At 37.6% G+C, this 22,065-nt stretch overlaps 2 protein-coding genes and 1 long non-coding RNA gene across 3 annotated transcripts in view; 2 read left to right on the top strand and 1 right to left on the bottom strand.

Annotated features, from left to right (window-relative positions):
• Positions 1–1,322: 1,322 nt before the first annotated feature.
• LOC103152204 (solute carrier family 22 member 4-like) lies at positions 1,323–11,524 on the bottom strand. The gene is made up of 10 exons (XM_007572579.2): positions 11,013–11,524; positions 10,583–10,686; positions 8,915–9,069; positions 8,648–8,819; positions 6,613–6,739; positions 5,548–5,645; positions 4,680–4,894; positions 4,418–4,600; positions 2,483–2,618; positions 1,323–1,814 (listed from the first exon to the last, which is right to left on the bottom strand). Exons 1-10 carry the CDS (start codon positions 11,442–11,444, stop codon positions 1,715–1,717), a joined length of 1,722 nt encoding a protein of 573 aa, XP_007572641.1. The 5' UTR covers positions 11,445–11,524; the 3' UTR covers positions 1,323–1,714.
• Positions 5,064–6,095, top strand: LOC107833001 (uncharacterized). The gene is made up of 2 exons (XR_001658712.1): positions 5,064–5,402; positions 5,523–6,095. It is a non-coding gene; the product is annotated as an uncharacterized LOC107833001 (long non-coding RNA).
• Positions 11,525–16,696: 5,172 nt separating the features above from the next.
• Positions 16,697–22,065, top strand: part of slc22a5 (solute carrier family 22 member 5) — a 9,702-nt gene continuing 4,333 nt past the window's right edge. The window contains exons 1-7 of the mRNA XM_016660953.1: positions 16,697–17,542; positions 17,628–17,731; positions 19,310–19,464; positions 19,535–19,706; positions 19,785–19,911; positions 20,665–20,759; positions 20,924–21,135. Of these exons, the coding sequence (XP_016516439.1) occupies positions 17,153–17,542; positions 17,628–17,731; positions 19,310–19,464; positions 19,535–19,706; positions 19,785–19,911; positions 20,665–20,759; positions 20,924–21,135 (1,255 nt within the window). The 5' untranslated portion in view covers positions 16,697–17,152. The remainder of the gene's footprint in view (positions 17,543–17,627; positions 17,732–19,309; positions 19,465–19,534; positions 19,707–19,784; positions 19,912–20,664; positions 20,760–20,923; positions 21,136–22,065) is intronic.

Raw genomic sequence — 22,065 nt, 5'->3', positions numbered from 1 at the left:
CACATTTCTGACCCTGGGCTTTTAGCACCCTCTGGTGGAATCTAGAGGAAATGTTTTTAATCTGGTGAAACACCATTAAAAGACTCTGATGTTGTAAAAAGTAATATAAACTAGTTTAACGCTAATGTTTCTCTTGTTTACTTGGCACATAATGACTTCTACTTCACACTTTATATTTGCATCTATCCTTCTGAATAAAATAAACTGTCCAGCAGCACAAACTTACTTTAAGCTACAATTTAAAGAGGTGTAACTAGGAAATGTGCAGCAGGCCTGTTGGAATGTGAAGTTCATGGTTGAAAGTTAGTTGTGAAGGAAAAGTGTCTGCAAATATAGCTTATAGGTTACAAGTAGGGATTGATTGCATTAAGATAACTATCTTTTCTATGAATATTATCAAATATGTTTGGCTGAAAATAAGGTCTTTTACATTTCAACATGCATACCTTTTTTATTTGTTGCATCAACTCATTATTTGAAATTTTAGCTAAATATTTCAAAAACAATGTCCATGCTTTAATAATTCAGAAATTATTCAGAAACTATTTGCATTTATCGATTCAAACGTGGAAACTAACGCTGAAAAAAACTGAGCTGCCTTTTCACTGTCTCTTCATGGATCCTCTATGATGCTTTGCTTAAGATTTCATCACCTTAAACCAGTTTAAATAATTGGTGCAGTGTTGAACTGTTTTGGAAAGTCTTCCTGTTACAGGGAAGTTTTGCTTTTTGGAAAGTCTGTCCTGTATTGATATGGCCCAGCTGAAAATGAGTTTGACACTCCTGCTCTAGGGAGTAGAAATCTGGTTCTCATCGTTTCATCCACATATATTTGCTAACCTGCATCGCCCTGATGGTAGTGTAGATTAAAGCCTTTCTGTCTTAAAATAATTATCTCCCTTTAAAATCAGGTGAACAGCAGACCCAATGTTTTAAAATGAGTAATGTAAATGTTATTGTCTTGGAGTAATTTTAGTGCTCAACATGGATCCAGCTGTTTGGATGTTGGATCGCCTTCACTCCCCACTGGGATTCTCCGTCTCAATTCTATGTTTTTTCTTTGGACCATTTCTGACGCCCCACAGCAACCGCGCTGACCAAGTCATCATCACTATTTGATTCTCATCACATTTTTACATTTTATCACCCTGACTTAAGACCAAGATGATGACCTGCTTATTTAAAACAAAATGACAAAGAGCTAACCATTTTGACCTGTCAGTGGTCAAAATGCTTTACCACCCATACTCACAGGTCAATATGTAACTTTAAAGCACAGTCATAATCAAAGTAACATCAAAAATAAGGAAAGTCATTACAAGTCAGTCAAATGTACATTTTTGAATCACACTTTCAAAAGTGCATGATTTATTAGACAACTGCTAAAAAGGAGGACAGGTTCATGTGACTCTCATCAAATCAGAAATTATATAGACAATTTCACAGTGTTGTATGTAAAACCAAAATTTAAGGTAAAACCTGTAACCTGTATTTGAGTAACTTTACTTTCTAAACTGTTTATTCTGCTACATCATTTTCAGTTTATCAGCTATGGCTGAAGTTGTATTAATGGAGAGAAATGATAACAATAATGCACAGTAGAGAACGGAACAGGTATGTTAATGATTTTCATGGAAATGTTGGACAAAAAATTCTTTCAAATTTTTTTTTCTGTTTGGTTCCCTGATCAGATGGATTTTCTCATTTCTGCACTTCATAGCTGCTGATTGATTTGAGGGCGGCTCCTCTTGACCTGAGACCTTTGTTCCCCAGCTTTTTCCTCATCTTTAGAGTTTGATGTCGTCTGACAACATCTGGAGAAACATAAAAATGTAAGTGGTCATCTCACCCATGATGCAGATGTGCAGTTTCAGCACATCTGCATCCATCACACACATGTTGCCAAATAATCTACATGAAGCATTTGAAGGACTGACTCATTATCTGAGCTTTTTTTGAAGGCATAGTTCTACTAGCATACGTACATTTCCAAAATCAAAGTAAATAAAAGAAATACTGCACCAAGTACTCTGGTGTTTACCGGGGTAAAGCAGTTTTTTAATGAGCCTAACTGACCTAAAACAGAAAAGGTTTAAATCTCATTAAAAAAAATAAGAAAAAAAAACATTTATTTTCAGAGTGTGTAAATGTCTGGTTTTAACTCTCAATGGGAAGAGAGCTGCAGTTTTCTCTCATTAGCTTCATGTTGACAGCTAATGCTATGTTCAATTCATATGTATATTTACAAAAATAATTAAAAAGAAACATACTTTACAGCACGAAAACACTTTCAAAATCACAAACAAGCTTTTTGCTGAGGGACCTCGCTTGATTATTCATTATGCTAAAGTTAGTTTCTGTTCCTGGTTGGTCTGGTTTTCCAGGAAGAGCTCCAACATGTCAGGTTGACAAGATCAGGCCTGTAAAATATTTAAAATGAATAAGATGTCATTTGGCCAGAGGCCTGGAGGGTCAGTCTTACCCAGGGAACTGCTGCATGTGACTGATTGTGTCCGGCAGCGGCATTCCAAAGCTCTCAGGCAGCAGGAGGCTCAGCAACCCTGCCACAGCGGTCAGGCTTCCCATTAGGATGTAAGGCAGGGAGACCGAATAGGTTCCTGTGTCGCAACATCAAACGAGGAGAAAGGATGGTGAAAAACAACCTTGTCTGCAATCAATGGACTGCTCAGCTGCTGGAAACAACAAGACAAACATTTAAAGTCAGACAGTTACAGAGAGCTTTTGTCTGCAAGTGACTGGTCAACGGTGTATTTCTGCCTTGGGCTCTTCTTGGTTGTAATATGTGGTTTCCTCCTCGATTACAAAGATTTTAAAGCACAGCAGGTGGCGTTACACAGATAAGTCCTTAATTCCAGTGCCCTGTATTCATCTCCATCCATTATCTACACCTGCTTATCCCTGTCGGGTCAGTAAAGCTGGTGGCCATATCCAGAGACAGACACACACACTCACCCCTATGGGCATCGAACATGTTTGTGGACTGTGGGCTAAAGCGTTAGCACCCGATAAAAACCAAAACATAAACGTGAAGAAAATGCAAATTCCCCACAGAAATCAAACCACAATCTGAGCTTCCGACCTTCTTTCTGCAGGTCGGTAACGATGAGCTCTGGAGATTTAGTTTTACCTCTCTTACCATTCTGCTGACTGAATGGAGATGAGTATCAGGACTTTGGGTTGTTTTTGGATTTTGGGCTCATAGTTTTGATTATTATCTGTTTTCTTCTGCTTCCTTGTGTCTGTTTTTTTTTCAGTCTTAGTTGATCTAGTTATATTTTGTTTATTTATTCCTTGTGCTTTAGTTATTATTTGTTTCAGTTAGATTGGTTTTCCATGTTCCCTTGTTTGTTTACTCTCCCTCGCCCCTTGTGCCTTCCTCTCTCTCTCTCTCCCTTCAGCCTGCTTTCTGCACTGCAAAAAGACAAAATGTTACCAAGTAATTTAATCCAGTTTCTAGTGTAAATATCTTGGTACACTTGGAATAAAACAAAACTTACTTACAAGTAACGTTTTTAAGCAAGTTATATTGACTTAAAACGCTTATTTTAAGTCAATATTTCCTTAATATTTTTGAAAGATCTCCAGTTCCATTGGTAGATTATTTCACTTAATTCATTTTTCCCATGTTACAAGTGAAATAATTTACCAATGGAACTAGAATATTAAGAAATTACTTAAAACAAGTGCCTAAATCTTGCTTACGTTATTTGAAAGTTAGTTTTGTCATTTTTTAAGTGTACTAAGATATTTGAAGTAAAAATACTTGGTAAGATTTAGTTTTTTGCAGTGTGATCTCTCCCCTCACACCTGACACCTGTTAGCCAATCAGCTCAGGTCTGTTGTTCCAGCGTTCACCCTCCCAGTATTTAGCCGCCTCTCTTTCACCCACTCCTTGCTCCTTCTTCTTGTCTTACTCCGTTTGCATCATGTTCCCTGGATCCCTGCAGCCTCCTCCCAGTTTTTTGTACGTTTTTTGTATTTTCGACTAAAACGTTTTCTTTATCTCCTTGCATTTTGGTTCCTTCCATCATAATAACGAGATAAACTTTATAATCCAATCTTTTTGTTTTAACTATTTCTGTAAACCAGATGGTTTACATTTTGTTTACGTGAATGCCAAGTTTTTATTTTTCTAGTTTGAAGAATGCCTTTGTGCCACATACTCGTGCCCCAGAAACACAAAGTTGAATGTTGCTACTTAAAATTACAGCTAAAAACATATTTATTCAAAGGCCTTTTAACATATTGACACCTGAAAATACTAATTAAAACTGGAAAGGTGTTTCAAGAAGGCAAGAGAGATCAGGAGAAAATCATAAAAACTTAGTGTAATCACGTGATACATGTATTAGTTCTTAACTTAACCTAACAAAGGAAAAGAAGATGGCAGACTTACGTAAGTAAATGAAGTATGGAGCAATAATGCTGCCAATTCTGGAGGCCGTGGAGCAGGTGCCGATAGCCGTGTTCCTCAGCACAGTGGGGTACAGCTCTGCAGTGTAGGCGTACACAACGGCAAAGGCAGTGGACACCGCAAACTTCCCCAACATCTCAAACGTTATGGACAGAGCAGTTAGGTCTGCAGCGAACAAAACATGAATTTAATCAGAGTTTATACAACAAAATATGATAAAACTGTGTAAACGGTGATGTCATACGTGCTGGTACGAGATGTATGATGAGTAGAAACAACCCTCCTGAGGAGAGTGATGAGAAAACACTCAGTCGTCTGGAACACCAGCGAAACATAACCCAGGACAGAACGTAGGCTGGCATCTCCATCAGGGCGGACAGGAAGCAGTTGAAGTAGGGGTTTCCGTTGAGGTTCGCCGTGTTCAGGGAAAGGGCAAAGTAGGCGATGGTGATGGTGTTCCTGAAGCATAAATACAAAAATATTAAATCTTTATGTGTTAGAATATTTTAGTCAGAATATTAACTCTATATTTGTTGAATGCATAATTGCATTTTAAACTAGCTGTAATGTTTCCACTGCAAGTTGCTTTTTTATTTTCTACATTAGAAATATCCATTCAAGCAAATGTCACTTACAACCACATCTTATACATTATTATGTGATATTTACAAAGTTAACCATTTCATATTTTGACAAATCCTAAACATTACAAATCTTTTGTTATGCTCTATGGTAGGTAAAAAGTCCTGTATTTGTAAAAACTATTCCATGAAAACTTGTAGTTTGAAACGTGGTTCCTAGTAACACTGTGTGTCCTGTTGATCCACTCAGGACACACACTGCATCCATGCTGTGTATTTACATAAATCCTGGTTTTCATCATGGCGGTCGCTGCACAGGACTTGACGTGTCTTTGATGTTCACAAAGAGGCTCTGAAATTTACTTTAGATGATGCATGAACAAAAGGTGACAGATGGAAGGACTCTGTGCATACTGCATGTGCAGAACTGTATCTAATCGAAGTGTGTGCTTGTGTGTATCTAACTGTAGTGTGTGTGTGTGTGTGTGTGTGTGTGGAATGTGGAGGCCCACTGGGACTGCATGGACTCACCAGATCACCCACAGCGTGATCGAGATCCAGCGGATGTTTGGAGAACGGAGCAGGTCACAGATGTTGCAGGGCCTCCTCTTCTTGGCCTTCACTCTGTTCTGTGGAGCAGCGGAGCATGAAGAACAACAACAGACATCTAATTAACAAGCTGAGACATCAGCCAAGCGGTACTGTAATGACACTGAGGCTTTTGAGTTCGCTGTCACTTGAGGAGGGAATTTGTAGTTTCTACCAGCTTTGTACATCCAGAGGCGAAAACCTTTTTTTTTCTTCAGTCAGTTGTGAAAAGCATGGTTCAATCCTTGCCAGTGATTCTCCAGTTAATTTTAATCTGGGCTTTGACTGGGCCCTTTTACTACTAAATAATGCAGTGATCGGCATCTTTACATTGTTGTTCTGCCTGCAATTGTCAGCCCATTGTTCTCCTGAGAGGTAAACCTCTAACCTGCTTCATTAGGTTGGAAAATCGTCTCCTATTCAGCTTCATTTGTCCAAGCATAAAATCTGATCAATTAAATAAAAGTATCCCCACAGGATGATGTTGCCATTACCGTGTTTCCAGTGGGGATGGATTTTGTTTGTTTACAGGTTATCGTTACGTTCTTCTTTTGACCAGATTGTTTTCTTCCATATATTTCAATGTTCCTTACTCTTCACATTTATCCACTGGATTTTGTGGTTATAATGTTTTTAAGGCAAGTTGAACATTTTATGGTGCATGTATTTTTGCAAGACAGAAATCCAAATGTAGAGAGTAAAAACCGCAAGGAGTCGTATCCCTTGCAGTAAAGGGATCAATGTTCCTTTATTGTTAAAGGAACATTATTGTTTATGTTCCTTTAATAAGAAGAAGCTCATTCCTGAATACATTTTGCTTCCAAGAACACATAAAAACTGAAAATTGAAAATATATTTATATATATTTACATCCACTCACAACTAATCTAAGTAGTTTCATTCTTGATACTCCAGAGGCTGTTAAGAAATTAACAAATTTGTCTTTACAACATATTAAGGCTGTAGGAAACTAAATGTTTTAATTTCTCTAATGAAGGATGTTCTCACCTGTAAGGAGCTAAAGATGACTGTTGGAGGCTCAATGTTGTTCATGTCAGCTGCATTTCTGAGTATGGCCTCGGCTTCTTCTGTTCTCCCTTGAGAGAGCAACCATCGAGGAGACTCTGGAATGAACCTGCAACAAAGTCAGAAAAAAGCTAAATTATTTTAGAGATTAGTGATGAATCTAAATCAATCTGAGCACATAATGAAATGCAAGAGAATGTATTTCAGAGCCTGATGCAGCAGACCGGTTCTGATCACATTAACACACTCTGTGCAGACACAGTGACAGCAGGTTCATAGACTTCAGTTATGGAAATATTTATGTTCCACATTAAAAAATCACATTGATGTTCTTTATTTTTTCAAAGTTATTCCAACAGATGACTGTAGTAATATTTACAATATTACTGGAGTGACCAAAGCCAGTTTGTCAAACGTGGCTCAAATGTTTTCATAAATACTGAAATAATGTTTTCATAACCCTTATGCCCCCATGCAGAATGGCCTCTTTTAGAAATGAGACTGTGTTCCTACTAACATTGGATGTTTTGCTTTCTTAATCCAACAAGTAAAAACACTTGAAAGTACAAATCCAACATGGAAAAACATCCTGAAAATTCCTACTTTTACAGAGACTTGTAAATGTATTCTGACACCTTGAATCTCTTTTTGCATTTTGATGATTCAACCCAAAACCATCTTCAAATAAAAGTCTAAAGTGCTGAGTGCATTTTCATACCTCTTTTCATCTGACACCCCTAAATAAAATCCAGTGCAGCTAATTGATTTCAGAAGTGAAATAACTAGCAAATGTAGCACCTCTGTCATTTAATTCAGTATAAATAATACTGAAATTATTATTTATTCCACAAATGGTAGACCAGCTGAAAATTGTTGACTTGTTCAGTACTTATTTTACCCACTGTCATGTTTGAACAACACAGGGTGTACTGGTCCATTAATGATCTGAAACGAAGAATGGTGCAACCACAAACACGCCAAGACCGATTGCTTATCTGAACTGAGATCTGTACCTCAGGTAGATTAATCTTAAGGCAAAACAGAAAATATAATGCCTTCCAAAAATGTCTTTCAAGTGTGCAAAAAAAGCTAAAATAAGTTAAAATGACAGTAACAAACCATGCAGATGACACGGCAAACGCATGAAAAATTTGCTTTGGTCAGATAATACCAAGGAATTATTCTGGAAAACATTTAAAATGGTAAAAAAAAAAAAAAAACAGCAATCCACATCACTAAAAGAGCGTTCCTATCATGAAACATGGTGGAAGTGGTATCATGCTGCGGGGATGCTGGTCAGAGTTGATTGAAAGATGGACTGCAAAAGACTTGAAACTGGAGCAGATATTCACATAGCAGTAACTATACAGCTTGAGCAACAAAACATTTGTATGAGTTAAAGTAACCCAGTCAATGTGGCAAAAGTTGAAAACTGATATTCACAAATGCTCTACTGATGGAGTGGCTTTTTTACAAAGAATAATTCAGAAGGACGTCAGTCACTAGACATGCAAACCAGGCATAACAAAGAGACTCATGGCTGCAGAAACTACAAGGTGTTCACTTAGTGGGGCTGAGTTCATGCACACGGCACATTTTCAGATTTGTTTAAAAAGAAAATCCCAAAACTTGTTGAAAAATGTGTAAGGATATAAATACAATTGAGACCACTCTAAATGCATAAAAGGTTCAAATCTATATTTTTAGATTAAGTATTCACAGTTAATTCAATGGTAATGCAAAAACTTTTACTAACTACATAATTTATTTCAAAAGGAAAATCTGAACATAAGACATTTAAAAAAGAAACTAATAATTGATTGTTGCTCCAGAAAGGACGGATCCAGTAGCTTGTCATTATCAGCGCGTGAATGGAAATGACAGATTTTATGTAAAGCATATTTGATTGTCCTAATAAAGGCTCATTTCAGAAAAACCTAAAGGTACTGTAAGTAAATTGTCAAACTCAAACTTTGGAAGAAAGTGGACACAGACATGGCAACATACACCCACCTACCACCAGAGAGGCATACACAGGCAGCTGGGCAGCATCAGGGCCAGCAGCAGCATCCTCCAGTCGGTGATGAAGAACGCAATCAGTGGCAGAAGCATGTAGCCCAAACCAAAGAACAGAGAGACCGCAGCCGTGGAGAAAAGTGTTCGGGTACGAGGGCCCAGAACCTCCATTCCTCAAAGCAAGCCCATTACAGACAAATTTCAGGCACATTTGTTAAACTGCGTTTAAGTAATAATGAATAATTTGGAAACATTTGAGCTGATTTACCTAAAACAAATGCAACAATATAATTTGAAATTTGGCCCATCCCCACAATGAAATACAAAGCACAGAAAACGATCCAGCTTGGAGAGAACACTTGAATGAATTTGGAGACCGCCTGCAGGGCGATGGTGGCAAACATCACAATCTTCCTCCCAAACCTGAAATTAACATTCAGCATAAATTAGTTGGGAAGTAAACAGATTGTATAAAGTGAGGACATGACAAAAAGTCAGTCAGTCGAGTTCATAATAGCTTGACTACGGCCACTATTTGGAACAGTGTTAAGAGGAATTGGCTAATTTTTAAAATGTGAGAAGACATTAAGTGCATAGATAAATTGACTCTCAAAACACATATTTTAATCTGTAGACATAAAAAATTGGTGAAAATAAAGTTACATTTGTACCTGCACACAGATTTTCTTCTGAGGTGTATTTTTGGGAAGCTAAATAAACTTTCCATAAATATCCTCACAATAAGAAGACTGACTTTTAAACTAATTTGTGTTGAACACCTTAGGTATCCTGTTATACGCCTCTTACAGTAGATGAATGGATTTTGCTCCATTCATCCAAACAAACCTGGTATAACTCAGTTTGTGCACACCACCCTGCTCACATATTAAACCCATTTGTCTCTTGGCTCTTCCCACTTTGCTGAAATCTTCCAACATTTGTCAGGGATGGTTTTGTGCTTTCTGAAACGAGTTAGTTACACTTTAAGTTGCAACTCGTTTTACTGTGAAAAATACTCCAACAGTTTCAGACAGCAACTTCACAATGTGTCCTGCTGCTGTTTGTAGATTTATCTTCAACACCTATCATGCTCATATCTGGAACAGGAGCCCATTGTTCCTGAATTTCCCCTCAGTGGAACAATAAGGAATATTTCTAATCTGTTATATTTCCTGAACTGAATGATTTCTGTTCAGGAAATCATTCAGTTCAAAGAATAGAACTGAACGATTCTATGATTTTACATCAAAAGATCTGGACTTGTGGAGGTTCACTCTTCTCTTGGTGATATCTTATTTGATTTATCTGATATGTTCACGATCAGGGAAGCACCTCTACAGGAATGCTTCCCCGTCTGTTCCACATCGTTCTGAAACCTGAACAGTTTCACTCAGATCATCTTGCTCATGTTGAGCTAAGACTTGACTCGGGTGTTTCATTGTTGAAAGTTTGTGACTGATTGACAGAGCGGCATCTTGTCTTGTCAAACTCAGACAGAAGATTGTCTTGAGTGTTGGGTAAACTTCTGTACAATGATTATCTTAGTCAAAGGTTAAACCTACAGATGCAGTGATCAGGTTTTCCTGAGTACTGAGGATTTTTCCTTAAAATCTAACCTGATGGGTCCAATTTTGACAACTTCCACAATTTTCTAAAACATAAGAGGAAAAAAATAAGCGTCAGGTAATTTAATAGTCAAAAAAATCTTATTGTATGTAGTGAGTTAATGCATTTATAGACCAAATATGGGCATTAAGATTTCCTGCATTTAACGAACAGGACTGACCAGTCAAAAAAATCTTGTCTGCTTCAGGATTTTTAGTTATTTATGTGAGTGCATCCCCCTAAGCTTCCCTTCTGTATTCATGGAGAACTTGTAGGTTACAAAATGATTCATGCTGCCATCTTTCTCTTAAACTACAAACGGGTCCACCACCTGTCAGAGAGTTGTCCAGAAATTAATGAGCCAGTGAAAACACCACAGAAGAAGATGGAAGACGTCAATGGCCTCTTCCAGCTTTCATCACACACTAGGTTCCACTGCATAGGACAGGAAAATAAAAACGTGTGGAAACAAGCAGTATAGATTAGATCAGGAAATCATGCACAGATAAAATACACATTAAGAAAAAAAATTAAGACGGTTTAATAAAAATGAGATTTAAAATGCATCACACACAAATATTTGTCAAATGTAGCTAAAAAGGTTTAACTTTTGAGAATATTTGCACAACTACCATCATTTTTTAACTATACTAACAAAATTGGATTTCCATGTAACCTCGTTATAAGATTAAGTAATTTGGTAGGTTTGTATTTCCACTGGCATCAGTAGCATCATCCGATGAGTCGGAAGCTGAACACACCTCAGAGACGATGGTAGAAGTATACACGCTGTGGTCAAACTCCCATCCGTCCAGGCAGCCTTCTTTCGGCACATTAGACAGATTAACGTCGGCTCCAGGCAGCAAGCCTCTCTCTGAGTAGTTCAATAAATTCTCCACTTTGTATCTGGAGCACTTGCTGGGCACCAAAGCGCCGTCGCGGTTCGCATCCTCCTCCAGCGGGATGCTGCTGTTCCTCCACGCCGCGCTGAGGTTCAGGTGCGCGGGCAGCGCGCAGCGGTGATCCGGCGTGTCGGCCAGAAACACGATGGAGAAGGCGGTGAGTCCAATGGGGACGACGCTCAGGCTGAGGAGGAAAAAGACCCGCCGCTGGAAAGGTCCCCATTCTCCCAGGAAGGCGGTCGCCGCCTCGTAAGCAGTGGCTTTGTTGGCGGCGGAAGACTCCGGTAGCATGTTGGAGTTGGGAAACAGCGGAATGAATGAAGTCCGGGTTTCTCTGAAGCTGTTCTGTTTCAGCTAAAATCCATCCCGCCCTCTTAGGTTTCAGGAGAGTCTTTAGCTTTTTCATTCTGAAGAAGCCTGTTCTTTGTAGGCCAAACCACAAATCCTACAATAATTAACTGACCTCACAAATATAGACTTCTCACAGACTTAAGGAGAGAAAATTTGTACAAAGTTCAGTCATTTACTTTTCCTTTTTGGTCATTAACATTTAAGTAGAAAAAAATCGACTATGTTATATTACAACTTGCAGGCGCTTTTCAAGGTAGAAATGCACATTCTGTCCCAAAAAACAAATTCAAACAAAATTTCTAAGTAATGTTTGTATTTTTGATAATTATAGAGGATTCAGAGATATCCAAAAATGAATTTTGGGAAGGGAAAGCAGAACATTCCCCATCTATGTCCAGTTGCTGTCCAGTAGGAATTGCTTCTAAAAGTCAGAAAATCCCATTAAGTTTGTCAATAACATCAATTAAAGAACAGTCCAGTATAAATGTGTGCATTTATACTGTTTCAGTATAAATGCTGAAACATTTATACTGAAATGTGAGTCACTCAAAGTGTTGACTCGTCTGAGTTTTCATAAAACTGATCCTTAAGTTCACTTTTTGCTACTTTTGTTAGAATTTAATTTTCCGCAACAAAGTCCAGTTTCACTTTTGAGGCATTCCAATGACACATCATAGCTTAAAAATAAAAATGCTTATTCATCTTCCCCTCTAATAAATTTAGCAACATTGCCAAATTTATAATAAAAAAGAAACCACACTGCCTGCTCAGCCATCGTGGTTGAAGCCCTTGAACCTCACTTGGTTTAAACAGATCATATAAGAGTAAAACAGACAAAGTGTTTTATAGCATGCAGTGTTTTTCAAAGAGTCTAGGAACCAGAGTGTTTAACTCAGAGGTTACTGGTCCCAACTAAGAGAAACTTTGACATTCAGTCAATAATAACAGCAAATTGATATTTTAACAGCTTCCATTTTGTAATCATTACACAAATAAAAACGGTGACCTCATGTTGGTTCACAAAAGGGGCAAAGTGTCATTGAACCCAAGAGATCCCAGGAAAACCGTCGTAATAAATGCCCACTATGAAATGAGCATAGCTGTATTTAAGATAGGTATGAACAATACATATTTATGTCAAAATAAATAAAAATAAGAAGACTGTTTCAGCTCCTCGCTTTATGTTCAAGGTCAAAACGCTTGTACCCATTTTCTCACAGCTTGTTTCATAGTTGATCAGATGAACTTTTATTTATTCTCTCCATCCCAGACCTGTTCACTGAAGACAAAACACAATCTCTCACTTGAAGATATAAGACACAACTAACCTCAAATAAACACAAGAACCGAAGGCAAGAACCCGAACCCGACCCCGAGGGAAAATATGTTTGGTCTTAAGCTATTGTAGATTTGGAGTCATCACCTGTCCAGCACAAGCTGAAACAGGCTTCTTTTCTCTGCTTGTGGATGGCTGAGAGTTTACTCAAGTCCCTGAGGCCAACTGAGACTGATTCTCAATACTCAGATCCAGTATTCCAGTTTAGTGTCCACTGTCATTAAAGGCTGCAGCTGCGTCAGCTATCATACTCTTTAAACGTTTGAGTTAGTGAAGTTTGGAGGTCATGTCAAACAGAAAAATAGTCATATGTCCTAAACAAAACCAACCCAGAAGCCTCATTCTTGTCTAAGTGGATGTTAAGGTATCTTGGGAAAACTACAACTTAGCATCATAAAGGAATTGATTAAATTGTTCAATGACTCTAGAAAAATCTGTTAAATTTAAACTCTGCAGTAAAATTCAAACACTAGTCATAAGTTCATATGTTGCAACTTGAGGTGATCCTCTTAAACTCAGGCACAAAACGGATCCTCTCAGCCTGCAGCGTTTGAGTCATCAAACACAAACCTGATGCCTCTGAACAATATGTGACTCCAGAGCTTTAAATGTAATATAATCCATGTTAAAGTGATGCTCTTTTTGGTAAGAGAACTGTTCTGCATGTATGATTATTATACGTAAGTTCCCACTCCCATTTGCAACCAAACTCCAAAAACACCCAAAACCTTAAAGGTGGCAGGTCCATAAGGACAAATGTTCTCATGGCTTTTCGTTGCTTGTGTTTTATTTTACTTGGGTGAACAACATTTACTTTTCAAAGATGGATGCTGTATTTAAATAAAGAGAATATTTGGGGGCAACACATGCTACCAAGGCAGCAGGAGGCAAGGTTCCAGGCGTCCACAAGGGGGTGCTGTGGACACAAAGACATTTACAAACAAATCAGTTATAAATAAAAAAATAAGACTTTGCAAGTTTTTAAATATGCTCTGTTTTCATTTGATGTTACACATAATGTAATACAATTGCAGTAAGGTAATTTTATGTAGCACATTTTCAGCAACAAGGCAGTTCAAAAAGTGCCGAAGGCAGGAATCTGGCTAAGCAGAACCTCATTTCTGGAAAATTTTTCCAAGTCCATTAAAACACAGACATACACAGTTTATCCCCAAATTATTGTCAGATTGATAATTAAAGTCCATCCATTATTTAACATGTTTATCCTTGCAGGGTCAGCTGGTGCCCATCTCAAGCTGTCTGATAATTAAAGTAACGGTTTAATTTTACCAACATTTTGCTTCTGCAACATATGTGCAGGAAACTAAAGCTAAAATAAGCTTTAAAATAAACCAGACCCTTAATGGTTTGACTGAATCCTTGTGCTTGTATATTTTGTCACGTGCACACAGTCATGCCTCTGACTGTGTGCACTATGAACTAGTAACATCTGGTATTAAAGCACATGTTAATGATTACACACACTGCAACAGACTTCATCACACACAAAATAAACTCAGCAGGAATTGATGCTGTTCCTCACAGACTGTCGATGGAATGAATTATTTTATAGTGAGAAAAATGTTAAAAACAAAAATACATTTTCAAGTGGACAAAAAATACATAATTCTCTGGAAGGAAATTAATTTAAAGGCAAAATGTAAGTAAACATATCAGCAAATTAAATTCTGCCATGAAACTTGATGGTAATCCAAAGAACATTTTGTTGCCAGCCTGCGTATCTGCATCCAGATGTGAAACAAAATAGGAGACTCTTAAAATATTTTTTGCTTTAGTTTTATGCAATTGGACAGATGGATATTCAATATTAATCTCGAGAATTTCCCAAAATACACATAAGAAACCTATAAAGCTGAAGGGAAAAAAACTTTCAGTAAAATTTAATAGCAAACATTCCCAGATCTGTCGCAATGAAATCACATCATAACATCCCCAAAATCCCTAAAATGTCATCATGAGACCTAAACTAGACTATTGCAAATGATGATGTGGAACTACGTACCTCTGCAATCAGAAGTTTACCAGAGAGAAGTTGGACAAGGACCAGCAGTCCTGGTAAAATATTATTTGGGCAGATTAATCCAAACTTGAGCCATCTGGACATCAAATCAGAGGAAGCGTTCGTCTTTAACCTAATCCTAATCCAGCATACCAGGAGAGGAACTGTGAAGCACAGAGGTGGAAGTCAGTTTGCTGCAGCTGAACCCAGCCAGCTCAACATCATGAACTTTACCATGAACTCTACTTTGCATCATGGGAGTTTGAGGAAAGAAATAAAGTTGTTGCAGAGGTTGGAAAGAGCAACATGACAATGGCCAAAAACAAACCAGTAAATCTAACAAAAACGACCTGAGAACTAAAAAATGGAAAACCAGATGTTGGTATAAACAAGAAGCTCTATATATCTATTAATAATGCACAATATATTGCCCATATGTCATGTTTTAACATGTCTGTATGGATCAGGTATGTAAAACTGGGCCGATATTACAAACCGATGTTTGCTTCTGTTTGGTTTCAGGAAACTGTTAGCATGTGGTATTTGTAGGTTCATGTAACAGTGATGGTGGTACAAGATTGTACGAGTGTTTAACTAAAGCTAAGAAGCAGCGTAGGTGGTGTGTTTGCTTTTACACTATCAAAAGTGTAAGAAAATCTAACCTAGATGATAGTGGTAGGTATCGGTTATTGGCCTTATTGGTACTATATCTGTGCTTTCCTAGAGGAATGCAGGAGACCTGCAGAAGCACTTTATGGAAGTATTTTCAACCAATAATAGGATAAGATGTCCTAACTTCTTCCTCAGCTGCATGTTTGTTTTATATCATTTATATTATAATTTTACAGAGAAACATAATGATATCTAAAAAATAATTTCAAAAGACCAGAAAACTGAACAGGAGTTATGTTTTCACAACTAAGCCATTTCTAAACTTTTGAAGTCAGCTGACAACTGGGATCAGATTCCAAAGTTTGATTAGCTGTCTATGTAGGATAGAAAAAACTCAAACATGCTCTAATCTTAAGGAACAAAGAGCTTGAAACTGTTGAGCACAAAATGTCACTTTACTAAATTTAACATTTAGTAATCAGAGTGGAAGTGGAAATAATGCAGTCTGGAGACTCTGAATACAGTCCTGATGATTAATAATCAATGCACTGATTAAGCTAATTGATTTTAAAAGGAGTGTAGAAATTCCTTAAAACCATGTTGACACATTAATTCATTTGTAATTCAGAGGTTGTTCTTCACATCTGTTTGCTGTTTTCTAAATGTTTGTGTCTAGAATACTAAGTGCATGAAGCGGTGCAGCTCTCAGTCCTCCAGCAGAATGCACAGAAGTTTTCTCTGTGAAGTTTATTGAATTATTTCTGAGGAAAACAGAAAAACATGCAGTTGGACGTCTTGAACACGACACACAGCAAAAACCTGACTTCATTGGGAACATCTGTTCCCTAATTTTGCGAGTAAGTCACCAACATAGAAAGCTTTATTTGGTTAAAACTGATTATGTAATCCGTTAGCTGTGGCTGCTGTGCAGACAGAATTTAATGTCTCCCTCTAGAGTTACAGTCTGTAACTGTAGAAATGAAGATCTACACACAGTAGGTCTACTTTTCTTGTTTTCCAAAGACACAGTTGTAAAAACATCAATACACATTCTGACCCAACAGATTCAAGTGTCGTTCCACAAACGCTGGTCTGCAAAATGTGTGTGGTTTCTCAGGGACCATGTGAGTTAAGAGTTTATCTTTAAGATAGCAAAGCAAACATCCAATTGATACAGTTTCAGTAGGACTTTCCATAAAGGCAGGTTTCCCTCAACAGTCTGTTTTAACACAGTCCAACAAGAGTCTTAGCGCTACTTAGCAACATTTAGAGTACAGTCATGTGGACTACTTGGAGTATTTAAAAGTGAGGAATGCTGTTTAGAGAAAATACCACAGCAGGAACCTTTTCATGGCCGTGTGGGTTGCAGGGTACGTACAGTAGAATAACGTCTCTGGAGCTTTAATTTACTTTACTTCCAGCAAATCAAATCACTTAGTGAAGGCTCCAAGTGGGTCAACTGGCCTTAGAGAAGATTTCGATTTGGTATAGAAACTTGTGCTGCACACAGCTGGTTTAATACTCACAGGACTTGGAAATGGAAATTTTTCAATTCTGACTCCGGCCCACCGAGGGACCCAGTCCACTCTACCCCACAGAGAGCTCAACCCTATAACTCTGGCACTGAGCTGAGGAGCTGAGGAGGGACACCACACTTCACTGTGAACAAGGCAGGGGGAGATGGGAGACTACGATGAGGAAACTGCATTTCTTGGACAAATCGGTCCTTACTTCTGGCTCACTTTCTTCCTCTTGAACACAGTTTTTGTATCAACCGGATTCAACGGACTTTACATCATCTTTGCAGGAGCAGCTCCAAAACACAGCTGTCTCATTCCAGATGTCAACCTGACGGAGGAATGGAGAAATGCCATCATTCCCTTCACAGCAGTGGGTGATGAAGCAGTTCACAGCCAGTGCAGCAGATATAATCTGGCTGCGGTTAAAAATCTCTCTGACCAGGGTTATATTCCTGGGAGGGACGTTAATCTCACTAATCTGCCACTAGAAGGATGTTTAGATGGATGGAACTACAGCAAAGAAGTTTACCAGTCCACAATAGTCACTGAGGTCAGTATGAAGGTCCATTTAATGTTGGTTTTTTCATGTTCTGCTGGGTTTTTTAGTTTTGTTTCTAATCTTTGTGTGTCTGCAGTGGAACCTCGTCTGTGACAACCAATGGAAAGTTCCTTTTGCATCTTCAACCCTGTTTGTGGGATATTTGTTTGGCTCTCTAATCTCAGGACAACTTTCTGACAGGTATTTCATCCAATTCAAGAAATCTGTACAACTTTTAATTCTGCAGAGCATGATTTTCTGTTCAGCAACATTTTATAAGCTTGTCCCAGCCACTGTGGCATCAAACACGTGTTAATGGCTGTTGCTTTAAGAAAACTAAGTCCTGATTAAACCACCTAGTGAAGTCTGCTGAAGATTTCAGATCCACTGCTGACAAAGACAACAGCGCCATCTTCTGTTGCAGTAAATGCGTTTTTAGTCAGGTTATTTGGAGCAATTATTTTCTTCACAAGTCAGCGATAACTGTTTTTCTTTCAACATATGAAATGTGGTGGTATTATATTCACAGGGCATTCATTTTTTAAATATGCTGCCTCCCTATAAAGTAGCAGAGTTAATTTATTTCAATAATTGAGAAACTTGTGCATTTTTATTTATCATTGTGCACATAGTGATGTATTTTAAGATTTTATTTTGTGCATTTTCATAATTTTTACAGGTAATGAAAACTGAAACTGTTCCACATACAACTGGAATATTTCATAAAACCAATTAAAATGTTTCACCCCAGGAAAATCAGCCTTTTTTCATAAATGATCTGTTTGTGGCTCTGCTGAGGTACTGAAGGAGCCCAGATTGTTTTACAAGTTGAATTTTTGGGTTTGTGTCTCATTTTGTTCTCATGAAGTTTAAGTCAGAGAGGGCTGACCCTTATTTAACCCCCAGAGATCTGGTTACAAGGGTCAAGAGGTCAGCAACCCATGACCTTCCTATTGCAAATACAAAAAGCTGATTATGAGCAATAAAATGGTTCAGGGTTCCAGACAATTTACCAAGTGTTGACATCACAGTTACAATCAGAAACACACACACTGTTTAACAGATTCGTGTTTTTTAAGATTGAAGAGTTCAACTCCACTAAGATATTTGCGCTAGAAACTAAATTACTTGATTTAGTTTTTTCAGTGTGAAAATGTCAGTTTAGTGACTCCTGAGGCATTGATGCAGTCCACACCTCTAATTATTCACTCATGCTACTGGTTTAAATTTTCAACCAGACTTTTTCCTACCACTAAACTTCAACATGCTTTCAAACTGCTCTTTACATAGAGCCAGTTACTTCAGTCATTACCTGATGGTACATACACTCCTGTCATGTTAGCATTTCTCTCCAGAATTATCTTTCAGAATAGGTTTTCCTTGTAAACACCTGTTCAAAATGTATTCTTTTGATGTCTCTCCAAAATATGTCTGTATGAACATAACTCTATATACATTCATATATAGCATCTTCAAACAATTTGTATGAACTTTTGGAAATGTAAATCTACTTTCAACTGCATGACTAGATTGATAATTATGAACATTAGTGGTTAAAAAAATTAGTATATAAACTGGCTTTTTTTGAACTTATGCTTCTTATGAGTAATAATTTAACCTTTAACCAGGATAATCCAATAAGCATCATGCTCACATTAGTTCAAAAAACACATTTAGTGCAAATTTAGCTTCTTTATTTTGAATTATTGTAGTTCATCTAAATTGCTTCAATATGTTTTAATTCAAAGCTAATGAGATGAACCTGTTGTCGTCCTGCAGGTTTGGAAGGAAGAAAGTTGTCTTCATCTCTCTCGGGGCTCAGTCTCTCTCTGTTCTGCTTCAGTCATTCTCCCAGTCATGGAGGATTTTCTGTGTCATGTTCCTGTTTGTTGGAGCCTCTCAGATATCCATCTATATCTCTGCATTTGTACTGGGTAAGTAAATATGAACCTGTAATATTTGTTTATCAGTGCATTTGAGGCTTTTTCTTTAATCCTCTGATAGGTACGGAGTTGTTGAGTAAAACCATGCGAGTCCTCTTTACAACCCTCGGGGCCTTCCTGTTTTACTGCATCGGCTACATGACCCTTCCTTGGATCGCATTCGGCATCAGAGACTGGAGAACCCTGCTAGCCGTTCTGTCAGCAACCTCTGTGGTTTACATCCCTTTGTGGTGGTAGGTTTGTCACGGATTTCACACCGATTTCTAGAATGATGTTCAAAATGTGATGAATGTTTTAAACTATTTGTTCAGGTTCATCCCAGAGTCGCCTCGGTGGCTGATTACTCAAGGAAGAGTGATGGAGGCGGAGGTCATAGTGAGAGACGCAGCAAGGAAAAACAAAGTTCAGGCACCGTCAGTCATCTTCAAAGAATCAGAGGTGAGATTCGGCTCAGTCCACGCCGCGTCTTTTTCTTTACAGTTGCTGTGAAACCACAGTGTGTTCTGGTCACTTCCATGTTTAGGGTCGGTGTCTGCTAGCTGGGGGTCAAGGGCCCCTCATCTCTGGTGTGCTTTTCACAGAAAGAGATTTAAACACAGAGGAAATCACTGAATGAGCGACAAGCCTGGCTGAATTAATAGAATTATGGTGATTGTCACATTAATTTCTTTATTGTTTTGATGTTTTCTGCTAGTCTAAATTAAAATGGTTCAACTATTCTCTACCAGCTCTAAGAAGGATGTTCATGGATTCCAAAGTTATTTTTAAAGTCAAGTTTTATGATTTTATGACATTACTGGATACTTCAGGACAGGTAGAATGTGATTAAGGGTTTATTTATCTATAATTCTTAGATTCAAGTGGTGCATTTGTATTAGGACTTGAAAATGTATGTTCACAGATTTTCTACATCCTGACGGAGCGTGAGCCATTGCAGAACAACGGACAAAATATGTGCAAAACTTATAGAGACAAACAACTGCAGTGCAAGGGAAAAATACACACCATTTTCTATATTAATTTAAAAAACATATATAAATACAATATTCAAAACTCTTATGTTTGTTGTTAATTTAATTTTTGTGTGTATTACTTCAAAACTAAACAATGTAATCTTTGCCTCACTGTGGGACAAACAAAAACATTCATGATGAATTGAAGATATTTCTTTGCACATGTATTTAATTTTAGGTTGAGGAAATTCCACCTGGGAAGAAATACACCATGCTTGATGTCCTGAAGTCCAGTAAACTCAGATGCATCACACTGATGTGTCTCCTTTTGTGGTGAGAATAAAAGTTTTTAATTTAAACATTTGACTCTCTGGGGATCATCATTTATGGATAAATGAGAGAACAATCGTTGTACATAATGACAAAAACATACATAAATATCTGTCCATTAAAATCTGGATATAACCTTAAATGTAATACTCTCTTTGTCTTTTCAGGATGGCGATAAACATTGGGTATTTTGGGTTATCCCTGAACACTTCTAACCTGAGTGGGAATCCTTTTCTAAACTGTTTTTTATCAGCGATTACTGAAGTTCCCGCCTATATAGTTTCTACCTGTCTGCTGAGGAAATGTCCAAGGAGAGTGATTCTGTCAACCTTCCTGGTTATCGGAGGAGGCGTTCTTCTGCTCATCCAGTTAATCCCTGACAGTAAGACTTCTTAATCTGATTACATTATAGAACATTTTAGGAATAGGAACACTTTGGCTAGATGGTAAAATTACAAAAAAATTCCCTTTCAATGTTTAAGGTATCGTTCTCATGTTTAAAAGGGGTGGAAATAGAAAAAAAAAATCTTGTTTTATAAGCTATTTAATCTTTGAAAAGTTGGGTTTTAATTCTGAAATCTATTTTAATTTAAAAGAAAAAAATGTATTCACTATTTTATGAAATTTGCATATTCTCTGAAATGTCAGATGAAGAAAGTGTGTAAAAATAACTTTCTTCCATCGGCACAGCAATCATGTACTTCAGATTATTTATTCATGTTTAAACAGGGCAATGTTTAGCTTGTTATAACTGTTTTCAAGGTGAAGACCTGTAAAGTTGTGCTGGCTGTGCACATGTGCACGATAAACAGCTGTGTCAGGTAAAATACTCAGACATTGTGTTCAAACTGATACCCGACTGCTGACTCTGCAAACTCAAAGTTTACCAGAAGACGAGAAACGTGTTGATTATGTGAGCAACTCGCATTCTTTGTTTAAGGTGATTTCAGCTGAAGTAAAGGTGGCAGCAAAGGAACACATTTAGCCTCTAAACTTAAAATACAAAGTAAAAACTGTAAACCATGGTTGAAAATGTCCTTTCAACTGTAAAACACAAACATTTTCTCCAAAATAGATTGAGTTTGCTTCCCCCAAACAAGTCTGTTTTCAGAACTTGCTCTCAGCAGTTAGTCTTTTTTAGCACCTAATGCATTGAAATATTCAGTAGCATCATAGCAGCTGCTATAAATGTTTTGGATTCATTCTGCCATTATTTGTGTCGCTATGTGGCACCCGAGTGGTGTACCAACTAAATAACTGCAGGAGTTGTGAACAGTTATGAAACAAAATCCGTAAAAATGACAATCAT

This window comes from Poecilia formosa, unplaced genomic scaffold, assembly GCF_000485575.1.
Source record: "Poecilia formosa unplaced genomic scaffold, Poecilia_formosa-5.1.2 Scaffold304, whole genome shotgun sequence".
Taxonomy (NCBI): Eukaryota; Metazoa; Chordata; class Actinopteri; order Cyprinodontiformes; family Poeciliidae; genus Poecilia; species Poecilia formosa.
This window is presented reverse-complemented; position numbering and strand designations above follow the sequence as displayed.

What these genes read in the sequence shown, in the direction of transcription:
- LOC103152204 (XM_007572579.2), bottom strand. Translation starts at nt 11,444, where the DNA reads ATGCTACCGGAGTCTTCCGCCGCCAACAAAGCCACTGCTTACGAGGCG. An exon ending in ATCACGCTGTGGGTGATCTG is followed by an intron (nt 4,895 to 5,547) that starts GTGAGTCCATGC and finishes TTTATGCTTCAG; the next exon opens with GAACACCATCACCATCGCCT. An exon ending in CATACATCTCGTACCAGCAC is followed by an intron (nt 4,601 to 4,679) that starts GTATGACATCAC and finishes TGTTCGCTGCAG; the next exon opens with ACCTAACTGCTCTGTCCATA.